Source organism: Carcharhinus amblyrhynchos, chromosome 9 (assembly GCF_965287045.1).
Source record: "Carcharhinus amblyrhynchos chromosome 9, sCarAmb.v2.hapA, whole genome shotgun sequence".
NCBI lineage: Eukaryota > Metazoa > Chordata > Chondrichthyes > Carcharhiniformes > Carcharhinidae > Carcharhinus > Carcharhinus amblyrhynchos.
This window is the reverse complement of record NC_137332.1, coordinates 443,505-462,391: the sequence shown is the minus strand read 5'-3', so window position 1 is coordinate 462,391 and position 18,887 is coordinate 443,505. Positions and strand designations below refer to the sequence as shown.

The window sequence follows — 18,887 nt, the reverse complement described above, 5'->3', positions numbered from 1 at the left end:
TACATTAGGGGTACCATTCACATACACACGGGGCAGGGTAGGCGTAGGGTGATGTGGCGGCGCGGGCTCATTGGGCCGAAGGGCCTGTTTCCCGTGCTGGGATGTTCTTTGTTCTTTGTTCTTTATTATTCCAATAGAGGAGTGAGAACATCAGAACTAGGAGCAGGAGTCGGCCATTCGGCCCCTCGATCCTGCTTCGCCATTCAATAAGATCATGGCTGATCTTTTTGTGGACTCAGCTCCACTTACCCGCCCACTCACCATAACCCTTAATTCCTTTACTGTTCAAAAATTTATCTATCCTTGCCTTAAAAACATTCAATGAGGGAGCCTCAACTGCTTCACTGGGCAGGGAATTCCACAGATTCACAACCCTTTGTGTGAAGAAGTTCCTCCTCAACTCAGTCCTAAATCTGCTTCCCCTTATTTTGAGGCCATGCCCCTAGTTCTAGTTTCACCCACCAGTGGAAACAACTTCCCTGCTTCTATCTTATCGATTCCCTTCATCATCTTATATGTTTCTATAAGATCTCCCCTCATTCTTCTGAATTCCAATGACCATGGCCCCAGTCTACTCAGTCTCTCCTCATAAGCCAACCCTCTCTCTTTCTCAGTTACTTGACCAGGAATGGCTAAGTCAGTATCCATCTTGTTGAGCTTCTATCTTCACACTCACTGTTTGATCCAAGGATAATGGAACTTCTGACCAGTCACAATGAATCGCTATTGATGAGCCTCACACAGAGACAAATGTGATGTGAGGAAAACCCACAGAAGGGGATAGATGAAACCGGAGGTCCAAAGACACTTGTTCCTCCAAAACTCATTCCACTCACTTCACACATCAAAGAAAATAGAACAAAAAACAAAGAAAATTACAGCACAGGAACAGGCCCTTCGGCCCTCCAAGCCTGCACTGACCATGCTGCCCCATTTAACTAAAACCCTCTATTCACATCCTGGTTGGGGTGAGGGAATCGAAATGAAGTGACTGGGAGCGAGGAGGTTAGCTCCCAAATACAGAGGGATAGTCAACAATGTGAGAGGGAGGATAGACGGGTGATGGAGAAGGGGAGCGCTCAGACTGAAGGTCTGAGGTGTGTCTATTTTAAGGCCAGGAGTGTTGTCAACAAAGTGGATGAGCTTAGAGCATGGATTGCTGCTTGGGAATGTGATGTGGTGGCCATTACAGAGACTTGGATGTCTCAAGGACAGGACTGGGTACTTCAAGGGCCGGGTTTCAGATGTTTCAGGAAGGACAGGGAGGGAGGCAAAACAGGTGGTGGAGTGGCACTGTTGATCAGAGATAGTGTCATGGTTGTCGAGAAGGAGGATGCTGTGGAGGGACTGTCTACAGAGTCTCTGTGGGTGGAAGTTTGCAACAGGAAGGGGTCAATAACATTACTGGGTGTTTTCTATAGGCTGTCCAATAGTAAAACAGGGAAGTTGAGGTGCAGATAGGGAAACAGATTCTGGAGAGATGTATTAATAACAGAGTTGTCGTGATGGGAGACTTTAATTTCCCAAACATCGACTGGAATATCCCTAGGGTAAGGGGTTTGGATGGGGAGGAGTTTGTTAGGTGTGTTCAGGAGGGTTTCCTGACACAGTATGTGGATAAGCCTACGAGAGGAGAGGCTGTACTCGATTTGGTATTGGGAAATGAACCTGGACAGGTGACGGATCTCTCAGTGGGAGAGCATTTTGGGAATAGTGATCATAGCTCTATCTCCTTTACATTAGCATTGGAGAGAGATAGGATCAGACAAGCTAGGAAAGTGTTTATCTGGAGTAAAGGGAATTATGAAGCCATCAGGCAGGAAATTAGAGACATAAATTGGAAGGAGGTTTTCTCAGGGAAATGTACCGAAGTAAGGTGGCAGATCTTCAAGGAATGTTTGTCTGGAGTTCTGCATGACAACGTTCCAATGACACAGGGAAGTTTTGGTAGGTTACAGGAACCGTGGTGCACGAAAGTTGTAATGAATCGAGTCAAAAAGAAAAGCGTACAAAAGGTTCAGGGAGCTAGTTAGTGTTAGGGATCAAGAGGAGTACATGGGTTATAGGAAGGAACTTAAGAAGGAAATTAGGAGAGCCAGAAGGGGGTCATGAGAAGGCCTTGGTGGGTAAGATTAAGGAAAACCCTAAGGCATTGTGCAAATATGTGAAGAGTAAAAGGATGAGATGTGCAGGAATAGGACCTATAAAATGTGACAGGAAGGTTTGTATAGAACCGGTAGAAATAGCAGAGGTGCTAAATGAATACTTTACCTCGGTATTCACGGTGGAAAAAGATCTGGGTGGTTGTAGTGCAGGCTTACAGCGGACTGAAAAGCTTGAGTATGTAGACGTTAAGAAAGAGGATGTGCGGGACCTTTTGAATAGCATCAAGATAGATAAGTCACCAGGACCGGATGGGATGTACCCCAGGTTACTGTGGGAGGTGAGGGAAGTGATTGCAGAGCCCCTGGCGATGATCTTTGCCATGATGTGGGTATGCCGGCGTTGGACTGGCGTAAACACAGTAAAAAGTCTGACAACACCAGGTTTTAGTCCAACCTATTTATTTGATAATATACTCACAAGCTTTCGGGGTTCGCCCCTTCGTCAGGTGAATGGAGAGTTCTGGCCTCAGACAGAGCATATAAAGCACAGACAGCTCTGTCTGAGGCCAGAACTCTCCATTCACCTGACGAAGGGGCTAACCCCGAAAGCTTGTGAGTATATTATCAAATAAATAGGTTGGACTAAAGCCTGGTGTTGTCAGACTTTTTACGATGATCTTTGCACCATCGATGGAGACGGGAGAGGTTCCGGAGGATTGCAGATGTGGTTCCTATTTTCAAGACAGGGAACAGGGATAGCCCGGGAAATTACCGACCGGTGAGTCTGACCTCCAGTGGTTGGTAAGTTGATGGAGAGGATCCTGAGGAATAGGATTTATGAACATTTGGAGAAGTTTAGAATGATCAGAAATAGTCAGCATGGCTTTGTCAAAGGCAGATCATGCCTTACGAGCCTGGTTGAGTTTTTTGAAAATGTGACTGAACACATTGACAAAGGAAGAGTGATAGATGTGGTTTATATGGACTTCAGCAAGGCATTCAATAATGTCCCCCATACAAGACTTACTGAGAGAGTGAGGGGGCATGGGATCCAAGGGGACATTGCCTTGTGGATCCAGAACTGGCTTGCCTGCGGAAGGCAGAGAGTGGTTGTGGATGGGTCTTTTTCTGCATGGAGGTCGGTCACCAGTGGAGTGTCCCAGGGATCTGTTCTGGAACCCTTACTGTTTGTGATTTTTATTAATGACCTGGATGAGAAAGAGGAGGGATGGGTTAGTAAGTTTACTAATGAAAGCTTGTGCACTAGAAAGCTTTAGATTGGCTAGGAGGGAGTTGAAGAGTGAGTTAAGAAGGGCTAAAAGAGGACATGAGAAGACTTTGGCTGATAGGATTAAGGAGAATCCTAAGGCGTTCTATAGGTATGTTAAGAACAGAAGGTTGGTTAGGGCAAGATTAGGGCCAGTTATAGACAGCAGAGGGAAGTTGTGTGTGGAACCGGAAGAGATTGGAGAGGCATTGAACCAATACTTCTCTTCGGTGTTCACGCAGGGGGACATGAATATAGCTGAGGAGGATACTGGGTTGCAGGGGTGTAAAATAGACAGTATTGCAGTTGATAAGGGGGATGTGCTAGATATTCCAGAGGGTTTGAAAATAGATAAGTCCCCTGGTCCGGATGGGATTTACCCTAGGATTCTCTGGGAGGCAAGAGAGGCGATTGCAGAGCCTCTGGCTCTGATCTTCAGGTCGTCGTTGGTCTCTGGTATAGTACCGGAAGATTGGAGGTTAGCAAATGTTGTCCCATTGTTTAAGAAGGGAAACAGAGACTTCCCCGGGAATTATAGACCGGTGAGTCTCACTTCTGTTGTGGGCAAGGTTTTAGAAAAAATTATTAGGGATAGGATTTATAGTTATTTGGAGAGTAATGAATTGATTGGGGATAGTCAGCATGGTTTTGTAGCGGGTAGGTGGTGCCTTACTAACCTTATTGAGTTTTTTGAGAAAGTGACCAAAGAGGTGGATGGGGGAAAGGCAGTTGACGTGGTGTATATGGATTTTAGTAAGGCGTTTGATAAGGTTCACCATGGAAGGCTTCTGCAGAAAATGCAGATGTATGGGATTGAGGGTAATCTAGGAAATTGGATCAGGAATTGGCTAGCGGATAGGAGACAGAGGGTGGTGGTTGATGGTAAATATTCATCATGGAGTTCAGTTACGAGTGGTGTGCCTCAGGGATCTGTTTTGGGGCCACTGCTGTTTGTAATTTTTATTAATGATCTGGATGAGGGTATAGTTGGGTGGATTAGTAAATTTGCTGATGACACCAAAGTCGGAGGTGTGGTAGATAGTGAGGAAGGGTGTCATAGTTTGCAGGGAGACTTGGACAGGTTGCAGAGCTGGGCCGAGAGGTGGCGGATGGAGTTTAATGCGGAGAAGTGTGAGGTAATTCACTTTGGTAGGAATAACAGATGTGTCGAGTATAGGGCTAACGGGAGGACTCCGAATAGTGTGGATGAACAGAGGGATCTAGGTGTATGTGTACATAGATCCCTGAAAGTAGGGAATCAAGTAGATAAGGTTGTTAAGAAGGCATACGGTGTCTTGGCGTTTATTGGTAGGGGGATTGAATTTAGGAGTCGCAGCGTCATGTTGCAACTGTACACAACTCTGGTGCGGCCGCACTTGGAGTACTGTGTGCAGTTCTGGTCCCCACATTACAGGAAGGATGTGGAGGCTTTGGAGAGGGTGCAGAGGAGGTTTACCAGGATGTTGCCTGGTATGGAGGGGAGGTCCTATGAGGAGAGACTGAGGGATTTGGGGTTGTTTTTGCTAGAAAGAAGGCGGCTAAGAGGGGATCTTATTGAAACATATAAGATGATTAGAGGTTTAGATAGGGTGGATAGTGATAGCCTTTTTCCTCGGATGGAGAAAGCTAGCACGAGGGGGCATGGCTTTAAATTAAGGGGGGGTAGTTATAGGACGGATGTCAGGGGTAGGTTCTTTACCCAGAGGGTGGTGAGGGATTGGAATGCCCTGCCTGCTGTTGTTGTAGATGCGCCTAGTTTGGGGGCATTTAAGAGATCCGTGGATAGGTTTATGGATGAAAAGGGATTGGTTTAGGTTAGAGGGTCATTGTTTTTTAACTGGTCGGCGCAACATCGTGGGCCGAAGGGCCTGTTCTGCGCTGTAATGTTCTATGTTCTATGAAACGAAGGTTGGTGGTGTTGTGGATAGTTTGGAGGGATGTCAGAAGTTGCAGCGAGACATAGATAGGATGTAAGACTGGGCAGAGAAGTGGCAGATGGACTTCAACCCGGATAAATGAGTAGTGATACATTACGGCAGGTCAAATGGGATGAAGGAATATAATATAGCAAATGTTGTCCCCTTGTTCAGGAAGGGGAGTAGAGACCATCCTGGGAATTATAGACCGGTGAGCCTTATTTCTGTTGTGGGCAAAGTTTTGGAAAGAATTATGAGGGATAGGATTTATAATCATCTAGAGGGAAATAAATTGATTAGGGATAGTCAACACGGTTTTGTGAAGAGTAGGTCGTGCCTCACAAACCTTATCGAGGTTTTTGAAACGTAACCAAAGAGGTGGATAAGGGTAAGATAAGGGTAAGCGACAGATCAGCCATGATCTTATTGAATGGCGGGGCAGGCTCGAAGGGCTAGATGGCCTACTCCTGCTCCTATTTCTTATGTTCTTATGTTTATGTAAGGCAGTTGACGTGGTGTATGTGGATTTTAGCAAAGCGTTTGATAAGGTTCCCCATGGTAGGCTACTACAGAAAATGCAGATGCATGGGATTGAGGGTGAGTTAGCAGTTTGGATCAGGAATTGGCTAGCTGATAGAAGACAGAGGGTGGTGGTTGATGGGAAATATTCATCCTGGACTTCAGTTACAAGTGGTGTACCTCAGGGATCTGTTTTGGGGTCACTGCTGTTTGTCATTTTTATAAATGACCTTGATGAGGGTGTAGAAGGATGGATTAGTAAATGTGCTGACGACACCAAAGTCGGAGGAGTTGCAGACAGTGAGGATGGATGTTACAGTTTGCAGAGGGACATAGATAAGCTGCAGAGCTGGGCCGAGAGGTGGCAGATGGAGTTTAATACGGAAAAGTGTGAGGTGATTTACTTTGGTAAGAGTAACAGGAGTACAGAATACAGGGCTAATGGAAGGACTCTTAGTAGTGTTGACAAGCAGAGAGATCTCAGTGTACATGTGCATAGCTCCCTGAAAGTTGGCACCCAGGTTGATAAGGTTGTTAAGAAGGCGTACGGTGTGTTAGCTTTTATTGGTAGAGGGATTGAATTTCGGAGCCGTGAGGTCATGTTACAACTGTACAAAACTCTGGTGCGGCCGCACTTGGAGTATTGCGTACAGTTCTGGTCGCCGCATTATAAGAAAGATGTGGAGGCATTGGAAAGGGTGCAGAGGAGGTTTACCAGGATGTTGCCTGGTATGGTGGGAAGGTCTTCTGAGGAAAGGCTGAGGGACTTGAGGTTATTTTCATTGGAGAGAAGAAGGTTACGAGGTGACCTAATTGAGGCATACAAAATGATCAAAGGATTGGATAGGGTGGACAGTGAGAGCCTTTTACCTCGGATGGTGATGGCTAACACAAGGGGACATAGCTTTAAATTAAGGGGTGGTAATTATAGGACGGATGTCAGAGGTAGGTTCTTTACTCAGAGGGTAGTAAGGTTGTGGAATGCCCTGCCTGCAGCAGTTGTGGACTCGCCAACTTTAAGGGTGTTCAAATGGTCAGTGGATAGGCATATGGATAACATTGGAATAGTTTAGGTTAGAGGGTCATTAGATTGGTTCCACTGGTCGGCGCAACATCGAGGGCCAAAGGGTCTGTACTGCGCTGGAATGTTCTATGTTCTAATATTAAGGGTAAGACTCTTGGCAGTGTGGAAGGTCAGAAGGATCTTGGGGTCTGAGTTCATAGGGCTCTCAAAGCAGCTTTGCAGTTGGAGGATGTGGTTAAGAAGGTGTATGGTGTACTGGCCTTCATTGATCGAGGGATTGAGTTTAGGAGTCGGGAGGTAATGCTGCAACTTTATAAGACCCTTGTCAGACCCCACTTGGAGTACTGTGCGCAGTTCTGGTCACCTCACTACAGGAAGGATGTGGAAACCATTGAGAGGGTGCAGAGGAGATTTACAAGGATGTTGCCTGGATTGGGAGGCATGCCTTATGAAGTTAGGTTGAGGGAGCTGGGACTCTTCTCCCTGGAGAGACGAAGGTTGAGAGGCGACCTGATAGAGGTTTATAAGATGTTGAGAGGAATAGATAGGGTGGATTCTCAGAGGCTATTTCCCAGGGCTGAAATGGTCGCTACGAGAGGACACAGGTTTAAGGTGCTGGGGAGCAGGTACAGAGGAGATGTTAGGGGTAAGTTTTTCACTCAGAGGGTGGTGAGTGAGTGGAATCGGCTGCCGTCGGTGGTGGTAGAGGCGAACTCGCTGAGGTCTTTTAAAAGACTTCTGGATGAGTATATGTGTACATGTGATCAGGAAGGCGAATGGGATGCTGGCCTTTATAGCGAGGGGGATTGAATATAAAAGTAGGGAGGTCTTGCTGCGGCTGTACAGGGCAATGGTGAGGCCGCAGCTGGAGTACTGTGTGCAGTTTTGGTCGCCACACTTACGCAAGGATATTTTGGCCTTGGAGGGAGTGCAGAGGAGGTTCACTAGGCTGATACCGGAGATGGGGGGGTTGGACTATGAAGAGAGGCTGAATAGACTGTGTTTGTACTCATTGGAGTTTAGGAGGATGAGGGGGGATCTTATAGAGACATATAAGATAATGAAGGGGACGGATAGGGTAGAGATAGAGAGATTCTTCCCACTCAGAAAGGACAGTAGGACACAGCCTCAAGATAAGGGAGGGCAGTTTAGAACGGAGTTGAGGAGGAACTTCTTCACTTAAAGGGTGGTGAATCTCTGGAATTCTCTGCCCGTTGAAGTGATGGCGGCTACGTAGCTAAATATATTTAAGACACGGGTAGATAGGTTTTTGACAGACAAGGGAATCGCGGGTTATGGGGAGAAAGCGGGAAAGTGGAACTGATCCACTTCAGATCAGCCATGATCTTATTGAATGGCGGGGCAGGCTCAAAGGACTAGATGGCCTACTCCTGCTCCTATTTCTTATGTTCTTATGTACCCCTTGATATTGTACTCCTTCATCCCATTGGACCTGCCAAAATGGACCACTACACATTTATCCGCATTGAAGTCCATCTGCCACTTCTCCGCCTGGTCTTGCATCCTATCTATGTCACGCTGCAACTTCTGATGTCTCTGAGGTTGAGGGAACTTGGCCTTTTCTCCTTAGAGAGACGAAGGTTGAGAGGCGACCTGATAGAAGTTTATAAAATGTTGAGAGGAATAGATAGGGTGGATTCTCAGAGGCTATTTCCCCGGGTTGAAATGGTCGCTACGAGAGGACACAGGTTTAAGGTGCGGGGAAGCAAGTACAGAGGTGATGTTAGGGGTAAGTTTTTCACTCAGAGGGTGGTGAGTGAATGGAATCGGCTGCTGTCGGTGGTGGAGGCAAATTCAATAGGGACTTTTAAGAGACTTCTGATGAGTACATGGGACTTAATAGGATTGAGAGTTATAGTAAGCCTCGTAGGTAGAGATATGATCGGCGCAACTTGTGGGCCGAAGGGCCTGTTTATGCTGTAGTTTTTTTATGTTCTATGTTCTATTCATGTATTTGTTAAGACGCCTCTTAAAGCTCACTATCGTATCTGCTTCCACTACCTCCCACAGCAACGAGTTCCAGACACCCACCACCCTCTGTAAAAAAAAATCTGCCTCGTACATCTCCTTTAAACCTTGCCCCTCGCACCTTAAACCTGTGCCCCGCGTAATTAACTCTTCCACCCTGGGAAAAAGCTTCTGACTATCCACTCTGTCCATGCCTCTCATAATCTTGTAGACTCCATTTACTCAGACTGGAGCATAAAATGGTTTATATTTTGGGAGAAATCTCTCACATTTAAACGAATCAAAACTAACAGCTTCAGCCTAAAGATTGACTACACACTGATTGAATTTTTAGTTTTGAATTTACACGATTTGAAAAGTCGGATACGCTGTGTGATAAACCCCAGTGAAATACGGCTCCTTTATTATTGCAGCCTGTGGCAAGTTAATGAAAATCAGCCTCCCCATCACAGTGAAAACTTCCGGAACCAGATTTGGAGCGTGGATGATGGATCCCCTCGCAACAGACAAGGACAACAAGGTTTGTGGGAGTGAACTGACTTCAAAGCAGGAAGCAGAGGAGGAGTTAAAGTTAATTATTTGGATTGTCGATTAGTGGAAAACTTGTTCCAGAAGGACTGGTGTTTTTCACTATTTTCATCAAAGACAATTTCAAAATTTGTGAATGACACCAAATGAAGGATATAATTAATCAGGAAAGCTGTCACAAAATACCAGAAATTCATTAATAAACCAGCAGAATCTGAGTGTAATTTGAAATATGATCTGGATAAATCTGAGATGGTGCATTTTGGTATCTCTTCTGAGGGAGTCCAGTCTGTGACTTTCAGTCTGTGTCACAGGCGGGGCAGAGGGTGGCTGGAGGAGCCGGTGGGGGGAGGGTGGGGTGCCCAGGTGGGTGGGCGAGTGAGTGGATGACAGAGTGCCCAGGTGCTGGGATGACTGGTTGGGGGGGGAGTGTCTGGGGCAGAGGTTCTCAAATGGGTGGGGTGCTCGGGTGGGTGGGGGTGGGGGTGGTGAGTTCTGAGGGGGGGTCATGAGTGGGGGGCGGGGGGGGGCAGTGGAGAGGGGTGCCCAGGTTGGATGGGTGGGGGAAGAGGTGCCTGGGCAGAGGGGAGGTGCCCAGGTGATGGGGAGGTACCTGTTGCCTGTTGAAGTGGTGGAGGCTGCCTCGCTAAATACATTTAAGTCACGGGTAGATAGGTTTTTGGTAGGCAGGGGAATTAAGGGTTATGGGGAGAAAGCGGGAAAGTGGAACTGATCCACTATCAGATCAGCCATGATCTTATTGAATGGCGGGGCAGGCTCGAAGGGCTAGATGGCCGACTCCTGCTCCTATTTCTTATGTTCTTATGGGTGGACGGGAGGTGCCCGGGAGGCGGTGCCCGGGAGGCTATGCCCTCCTTCTGCTGTTGATGCTTGGATTCAGCTTGCTCTTGGTGATGAAACTCGAGGCCTTCAGCACCTTCCCGGATACTTTGGACCAGTTTGGGCCAGTGATTCCCAGATATCTGTGTGAATGCAGTGCTTTCTCAAGGAGGCTGTGAGGGAGTTCCTTGAAGCTTTTCCTCTGTCCTCCTGGGGCTCACTTGCTGTGTGGAAACTGTAAGTAAAGCAGTGGTTTCAGGGTCTTGTGTCAGATATGTGGACAGTGTGGTCTGCTCAGTAAGTGTGCTCGATGTTCCAATGCTGGGGATGTCAGCCTGAGTGGGAACACTGACATTGGTGTGCCTTTCCTATCAATGGAGCTGCAGTGTCTCGCAGAGGCAGCACTGCTGGAAATTCTCCAGGATTCTGAGGTTCCTGTTGTACATTGTCCACATCTCTGGGCCGTACAGGAGGGTGGCTATCAACGCTGCTCTGCACACCATGAGCTTGGGGTCCTGACCTTCAAACACTCTTCTTCAGGCAACTGAAGGCTGCGCCAAAGCTGGTGTTGAACCTTATCTTTAACGTCTGCCCTTGTTGGCAGCAGATTCCTGAGGTTTGGAAAGTGGGCCACATTGTCCAAGACCTTGTTTGAATTACCAGAGCGGGGGGTTGTTGAGAAGTGCTGTTTGGCGGGGGTAGGTTGACACAGGAGTTTTGTCTTATGCTTAGTGTAAGGCCCATGTTTTCACATGCTTTGGTAAAGGTTTAGGCAATATCTTGGAGCTTGGCCTTCAATGTGCGCAGATATAACCATCGTCAGCAGAGTATAGCTCAATGACAGAGGATGGGACAAGCTGGGATCTGGCCAGGAGATGGTGGAGGTGGGACAGATGCCTGTTTGTTCTGCTGTTTAGCTCCACTCCAGTGGGGAGTTTGTTGACGGTGAGATGGATCTTTGCAGGAAGGGAGATCGGGAAGAGTGTTGATGCGATGACAGAGCCTCACTTGAGCCCTGTGCAAACATGAATTGACTCTGTGCCGGATCCCTTGATGAAGATCAGGGTTTGTATTGGGGACCAGGTGGAGGGGGTGGTGACAAACATTTGGGAGTAGCCAAAATGGAGGAGGCTCCAGAATCCCTCATAGTTGAGAGCATGGAAGCTTTGGATGAGTCAAAGGAAGCCGTGGATAAGGGTTGCTGCTGTTCCCTGGATTTAGATGTTGTGCCCTCACTGACTGGGATCACACTGTGACTTTGGGAAGATGATTGAGGAGCACTCTTCCCTTTGGCTGACAGCAGGGAAATTCCCTGTAGTTCCGGCGATCGGAATTGTCACCTTTCTGGTCACAATTACAACTTCTTGGAGATCTCCTGGCATGTTCCCCTTCTTCCAGATAGATAGTCGATATCTTTTGCCAAAGGCAGGGGAGATTAAAACTAGAGGGCATAGGTTTAAGGTGAGAGTCATTGAGATTTACAGCATGGAAACAGGCCATTCAGCCCAACTTGCTCGTACCGCCCCATTGTTTTTAATCACAAAGCTAGTCCCAATTGCCCACATTTGGCCCATATCCATCTATACCCGTCGTACCCATGTACGAAACACTTTTTAAAAGACAAAATTGTACTCAGCTCTACTACTCCCTCTGGCAGCTTGTTCCAGACACTCACCACCCTCTGTGTGAAAAAATTATCCCTCTGGACCCTTTTGTATCTCTCCCCTCTCACCTTAAACCTCTGCCCTCTAGTTTTAGATTCCTCTACCTTTGGGAAAAGATATTGACTATCTAGCTGATCTGTGCCCCTCATTATTTTATAGACCTCTATAAGGTCACCCCACAGCCTCCTACACTCCAGAGAAAAAAGCCCCAGTCTATCCATCCTCTCCTTATAACTCAATCCATCAAGTCCTGGTAGCATCCTAGTAACTTTTTTCTGCACTCTTTCTAGTTTGATAATATCCTTTCTATAATAGGGTGACCAGAACTGTACACAGTATTCTAAGTGTGGTCAATGTCTTGTACAACTTCAACAAGACATCCCAACTCCTGTATTCAATGTTCTGACCTATGAAACCAAGCATGCCGAATGCCTTCTTCACTACTCGCTATCAGACTAGATGGGATTGAGGTTCATTAGGAAGCGGTGTTAGCAATTCTGGAAAGTATGAAAATAGATAAGTCCCCTGGGCCAGATGGGATTTAGCCTAGGATTCTCTGGGAGGCTAGGGAGGAGATTGCAGAGCCTTTGGCTTTGATCTTTAGATCGTCACTGTCTACAGGAATGATGATGTGGGTATGCCAGCGTTGGACTGGCGTAAACACAGTAAAAAGTCTGACAACACCAGGTTTTAGTCCAACCGATTTACTTGATAATAGATTCACAAGCTTTCGGGGTTAGTCCCTTTGTCAGGTGAATGGAGAGTTCTGGCCTCAGACAGAGCATATAAAGCACAGACAGTTTAGAGATTACTGATTAGAATGCCAAGTTCCGCACACATGAGGACGGTCTCAACAGGGATCTTGGGTTCATGTCGCACTATCTGTAACCCCCGTGACTTGCCTGGGTTTGCAAAACCTCACTTACTGTACTGTCTGGAGACAATACACATCTCTTTAACCTGTGATCAGTGCTCCTTCCACTCACATTGTCGGCCACTTCAGGTCTTGAACAGCAGGTAATGTGTAAGGATTCGCATTCTAATCAGTAATCTCTAACCTGTCTGTGCTTTATATGCTCTGTCTGAGGCCAGAACTCTCCATTCACCTGACAAAGGGACTAACCCCGAAAGCTTGTGAATCTATTATCAAATAAATCGGTTGGACTAAAACCTGGTGTTGTCAGACTTTTTACAGGAATGATGCCAGAAGACTGGAGGATAGCAAATGTTGTCCCCTTTTTCAAGAAGGGGAGTAGAGACAACCCTGGTAATTATAGACCAGTGAGCCTTACTTCTGTTGTGGACAAAGTTTTGGAAAGGATTATAAGAGATAGGATTTATAATCATCTAGAAAGGAATAATTTGATTAGAAATAGTCAACACGGTTTTGTGAAGGGTAGGTCGTGCCTCACAAACCTTACTGAGTTCTTTGAGAAGGTGACCAAAGAGGTGGATGAGGGTAAAGCGGTTGACGTGGTGTATATGGATTTCAGTAAAGTGTTTGATAAGGTTCCCCACGGTAAGCTGTTGCAGAAGATATGGATGCATGGGATTGAGGGTGATTTAGCAGTTTGGATCAGGAATTGGCTAGCTGATAGAAGACAGAGGGTGGTGTTTGATGGGAAATATTCAACCTGGAGTTCAGTTACAAGTGGTGTACCTCAAGGATCTGTTTTGGGGCCACTGCTGTTTGTCATTTTTATAAATGACCTAGATGAGGGCGTAGAAGGATGGATTAGTAAATTTGCTGATGACACTAAAGTCAGTGGAGTTATGGACAGTGAGGATGGATGTTGCAGGTTACAAAGGGACATAGATAAGCTGCAGAGCTGGGCTGAGAGGTGGAAAATGGAGTTTAATATGGGAAAGTGTGAGGTGATTCACTTTGGAAGGAGTAACAGGATTACAGAGTACTGGGCTAATGGTAAGATACTTGGTAGTGTGGATGAGCAGAGAGATCTCAGTGTCCATGTGTATAGATCCCTGAAAGTTGGCACCCAGGCTGATAGGGTTGTTAAGAAGGTGTACGGTGTGTTAGCTTTTATTGGTGGAGGGATTGAATTTCGGAACCGTGAGGTCATGTTACAACTGTACAAAACTCTGGTGCGGCCGCACTTGGAGTATTGCGTACAGTTCTGGTCGCTGCATTATAAGAAAGATGTGGAGGCATTGGAAAGGGTGCAGAGGAGGTTTACCAGGATGTTGCCTGGTATGGTAGGAAGGTCTTCTGAGGAAAGGCTGAGGGACTCGAGGCTGTTTTTGTTAGAGAGAAGAAGGTTAAGAGGTGACAATAGAGGCATACAAGATGATCAAAGGATTGGATAGGGTGGACAGTGAGAGCCTTTTTTCTCGGACGATGATGGCTAACACGAGGGGACGTAGCTTTAAATTAAGGGATGGTAATTATAGGACGGATGTCAGAGGTAGGTTCTTTACTCAGAGGGTAGTAAGGTTGTGGAATGCCCTGCCTGCAGCAGTTGTGGACTCGCCAACTTTAAGGGCATTTAAATGGTCATTAAATAAACATATGGATGATATTGGAATAGTGTAGGTTAGAGGGTCATTAGATTGGTTTCACAGTCAGCGCAACATCGAGGGCCGAAGGGCCTGTACTGCGCTGTAATGTTCTATGTTCCACTCTGTCCACCTATGACTCCACTTTCAAGGAGCTATGAACATGTACCCCGAGGTCTCTTTGTTCTGTAACCCTCCCCAACACCATATCATTAACTGAGTAAGTCCTGCCCTGGTTCAATCTACCAAAATGCATTACCTTGCATTTATTTAAATTAAACTCCATCTACCTTTCGTCAGCTCACTGGCCCAATTGATCAAGATACCACTGCAATCCTTGATAACCTCCTTCACTGTCCACTGTGCCACTAATCCTGGTGTCATCTGCAAACCTACGACTCATTCATTCCTCCTATATTCTCATCCAAATCATTAATATAAATGACAAATAACAGTGGGCCCAGCACTGATCCCTGAGGCACACCGCTGGTTACAGGCCTCCAGTTTAAAAGATAACCCTCTACAACCACACTCTGGCTTCTGTCATCAAGATGTGGATGTGCCGGTGTTGGACTGGGGTAAACACAGCAAGAAGTCTGACAACACCAGGTTTAAGTCCAACCGATTTATTTGATAGTAAATTCACAAGGTTTCGAGGTTTCCCTCTTCGTCAGGTGAATGGAGAGTTCTGGCCTCAGACAGAGCATATAAAGCACAGACAGTTTACAGATTACTGATTAGAATGCGAATCTTTACACCTAACCTGCTGTTCAAGTCCTAAAGTGGCCGACAATGTGAGTGGAAGGAGCACTGATCACAGGTTAAAGAGATGTGTATTGTCTCCAGACAGTACAGTAAGTGAGGTTTTGCAAACCCAGGCAAGTCACGGGGGTTACAGATAGTGCGACATGAACCCAAGATCCCTGTTGAGACCGTCCTCATGTGTGCAGAACTTGGCTATCAGTCTCTGCTCAGCGACTCTGCGCTGTCGTGTGTCATGAAGGCTGCCTTGGAGAATGCTTACCCGAAGGTCAGAGGCTGAATGCCCGTGACCACTGAAGTGTTCGCCAACAGGAAGGAAACAGTCTTGCCTGGTGATTGTCGAGCGATATTCATTCATCCATTGTCGTAGCGTCTGCATGGTCTCCCCAATGTACCATGCTTCGGGACATCCTTTCTTGCAACGTATCAGGTAGACAATGTTGGCCAAGTTGCAAGAGTATGTACCGTGTACCTGGTGGATGGTATTCTCATGTGAGATGATGGTATCTATGTCGATGATCCGGCATGTCTTGTAGAGGTTGCTGTGGCAGGGTTGTGTGGTATTGTGGTCACTGTTCTCCTGAAGGCTGGGTAGTTTGCTGCGAACAATGGTCTGTTTGAGGTTGCGTGGTTGTCTGAAAGCAAGAAGTAGGGGTGTGGTGATGGCCCTGGCGAGATGTTCGTCTTCATCAATATGTTGAAGACTCCGGAGAAGATGTTGTAGCTTCTCCGCTCTGGGGAAATACTGGACGACGAAGGGTACTCTGTCCACTGTGTCCCGTGTCTGAGGAGGTCGGTGCAGTCTTTCACTGTGGTGCATCGGAACTGTCAATCGACTCTTAAAACTTGAATAGCAGGTTAGTTGGAAAGACTCACATCCTAATCAGTAATCTGTAAACTGTCTGTGCTGTTATATGCTCTGTCTGAGGCCAGAGCTCTCCATTCACCCGACAGAGGGAAACCTCAAAACCTTGTGAGTTTACTATCAAATAAATCGGTTGGACTTAAACCTGGTGTTGTCAGACTTCTTACTGTGTTTACCCCAGTCCAACGCCGGCATCTCCACATCACCACTTCTTGACAGAAGCCAGAGGGTGGTTGTAGAGAGTTGTTTTTCAAACTGGAGGCCTGTGACCAGCGGTGTGCCTCAGGGATCAGTGCTGGGCCCACTGTTATTTGTCATTTATATTAATATTTGGATGAGAATATAGGGGGCAAGGTTAGTAAGTTTGTTTTGTTCTTTGGCGACATCTGCAATGAACAGAACAGCACAGGAAACAGGCCCTTCGGCCCTCCCAGCCTGCACCGCTCATTGGTCCAACTAGACCATTTGTTTGTATCCCTCCATTCCCACTCTGCTCATGTGACTATCCAGATAAGTCTTAAACAATCCCAGCGTGTCCGCCTCCACCACCCTACTTGGCAGCGCATTCCAGGCCCCCACCACCCTCTGGGTAAAATACGTCCCTCTGATATCTGAGTTAAACCTCTCCCCCCCCTCACCTTGAACCTGTGACCCCTCGTGATCGTCACCTCCCACCCGGGAAAAAGCTTCCCACTGTTCACTTTATCTATACCCTTTATAATTTTATACACCTCTATGAGGTCTCCCCTCATTCTCCGTCTTTCCAGGGAGAACAACCCCAGTTTACCCAATCTCTCCTCATAGCTAATACCCTCCATACCAGGCAACATCCTGGTAAACCTTCTCTGTACTCTCTCCAAAGCCTCCACATCCTTCTGGTAGTGTGGCGACCAGAACTGGACACAGTATTCCAAATGTGGCCTAACCGATGTTCTATACAGCTGTAACATCATACACCAGCTTTTATACTCTATACCCCATCCTATAAAGGCAAGCATCCCATATGCCTTCTTTACCACCTTCTCCACCTGTGTTGCCACCTTTAAGGATCTGTAGACTTGCACACCCAGGTCCCTCTGTGCATCTGTATTCCTGATGGTTCTGCCATTTATTGTATAACTCAGCCCTACATTAGTCCTACCGAAATGCATCACTTCACATTTATCTGGATTAAATTCCATCTGCCATTTCTCTGCCCAATTTTCCAGCCTATCTATACCCTGCTGTATTCTCCGACAATGTTAGAACGTAGAACATTACAGCGCAGAACAGGCCCTTTGGCCCACAATGTTGCGCCGACCAGTTAAAAAACAATGACCCTCTAACCTAAACCTAGCCTAATGTTCATCGCTATCCGCAAGTCCAGCCGTCTTCGTGTCATGTGCAAACTTACTGATCACACCAGTTATACCTTCTTCCAAATCATTAATATATATCACAAACAGCAGAGGTCCCAGTACAGAGCCCTGCGGAACACCACTAGTCACAGATGTCCAGTTAGAAAAAGACCCTTCCACTGCTACCCTCTGTCTCCTGTGGCCAAAACACAGTAAAAAGTCTGACAACACCAGGTTTTAGTCCAACCGATTTATTTGATAATATACTCACAAGCTTTCGGGGTTAGTCCCTTCGTCAGGTGAATGGAGAGTTCTGGCCTCAGACAGAGCATATAAAGCACAGACAGTTTAGAGATTACTGATTAGAATGCGAATCCTCTCCGACATCTTCTCCGGAGTCTTCAACATATCATTGATAAAGACGAACATCTCGCCAGGGCCGTCCCCACACCCCCACTTCTTGCCTTCAGACAACCACACAACCTCAAACAGACCATTGTTCGCAGCAAACTACCCAGTCTTCAGGAGAACAGTGACCACAATACCACACGACCCTGCCACAGCAACCTCTGCAAGACATTCCGGATCATCGACATGGATACCATCATCACACGTGAGAATACCATCCACCAGGTACACGGTAAATACTCTTGCAACTCGGCCAACATTGTCTCCCTGATACAGGAAAGGATGTCCTGAAGCATGGTACATTGGGGAGACCATGCAGACACTACAACAATGGATGAATGAACATCGCTCGACAATCACCAGGCAAGACTGTTCCCTTCCTGTTGGCGAACACTTCAGTGGTCACGGGCATTCAGCCTCTGACCTTCGGGTAAGCATTCTCCAAGGCGGCCTTCACAACACACGACAGCGCAGAGTCGCTGAGCAGAGACTGATAGCCAAGTTCCGCACACATGAGGACGGTCTCAACAGGGATCTTGGGTTCATGTCGCACTATCTGTAACCCCCGTGATTTGCCTGGGTTTGCAAAACCTCACTTACTGTCTGGAGACAATACACATCTCTTTAACCTGTGATCAGTGCTCCTTCCACTCACATTGTCAGCCACTTCAGGTCTTGAACAGCAGGTTAGGTGTAAGGATTCGCATTCTAATCAGTAATCTCTAAACTGTCTGTGCTTTATATGCTCTGTCTGAGGCCAGAACTCTCCATTCACCTGACAAAGGGGCTCACCCCGAAAGCTTGTGAGTATATTATCAAATAAATAGGTTGGACTAAAACCTGGTGTTGTCAGACTTTTTACTGTGTTTACGCCAGTCCAACGCCGGCATACCCACATCATCACTTCTATGGCCAAGCCAGTTCTCCACCCATCTAGCTAGGAGACTATTAAATTAAAAGCTGATGCGTTCAGAGTGGCTAAAAGTAGTCGGTGATTAGAAGATTGGGAAAGGTTTAAAAATTAACAAAGAATGACCAAGAAGTTGATAAAGAAAGGAAGGATAGACTATGAAGCTAAACTAGCACTAAATATAAAAAAGGACAGTAAGAGTTTTCACAAATATATAAAGAAGAGGAGGCTGGCTAGAG

At 46.6% G+C, this 18,887-nt stretch overlaps 1 protein-coding gene across 1 annotated transcript in view; it reads left to right on the top strand.

Moving 5' to 3' along the window:
• The window catches only part of LOC145348277 (noelin-3-like), a 49,074-nt gene that overhangs the window by 19,940 nt on the left and 10,247 nt on the right, over positions 1–18,887 (top strand). The window contains exon 4 of the mRNA XM_080196475.1: positions 9,234–9,340. Coding sequence (XP_080052601.1) covers positions 9,234–9,340 — 107 coding nt within the window. The remainder of the gene's footprint in view (positions 1–9,233; positions 9,341–18,887) is intronic.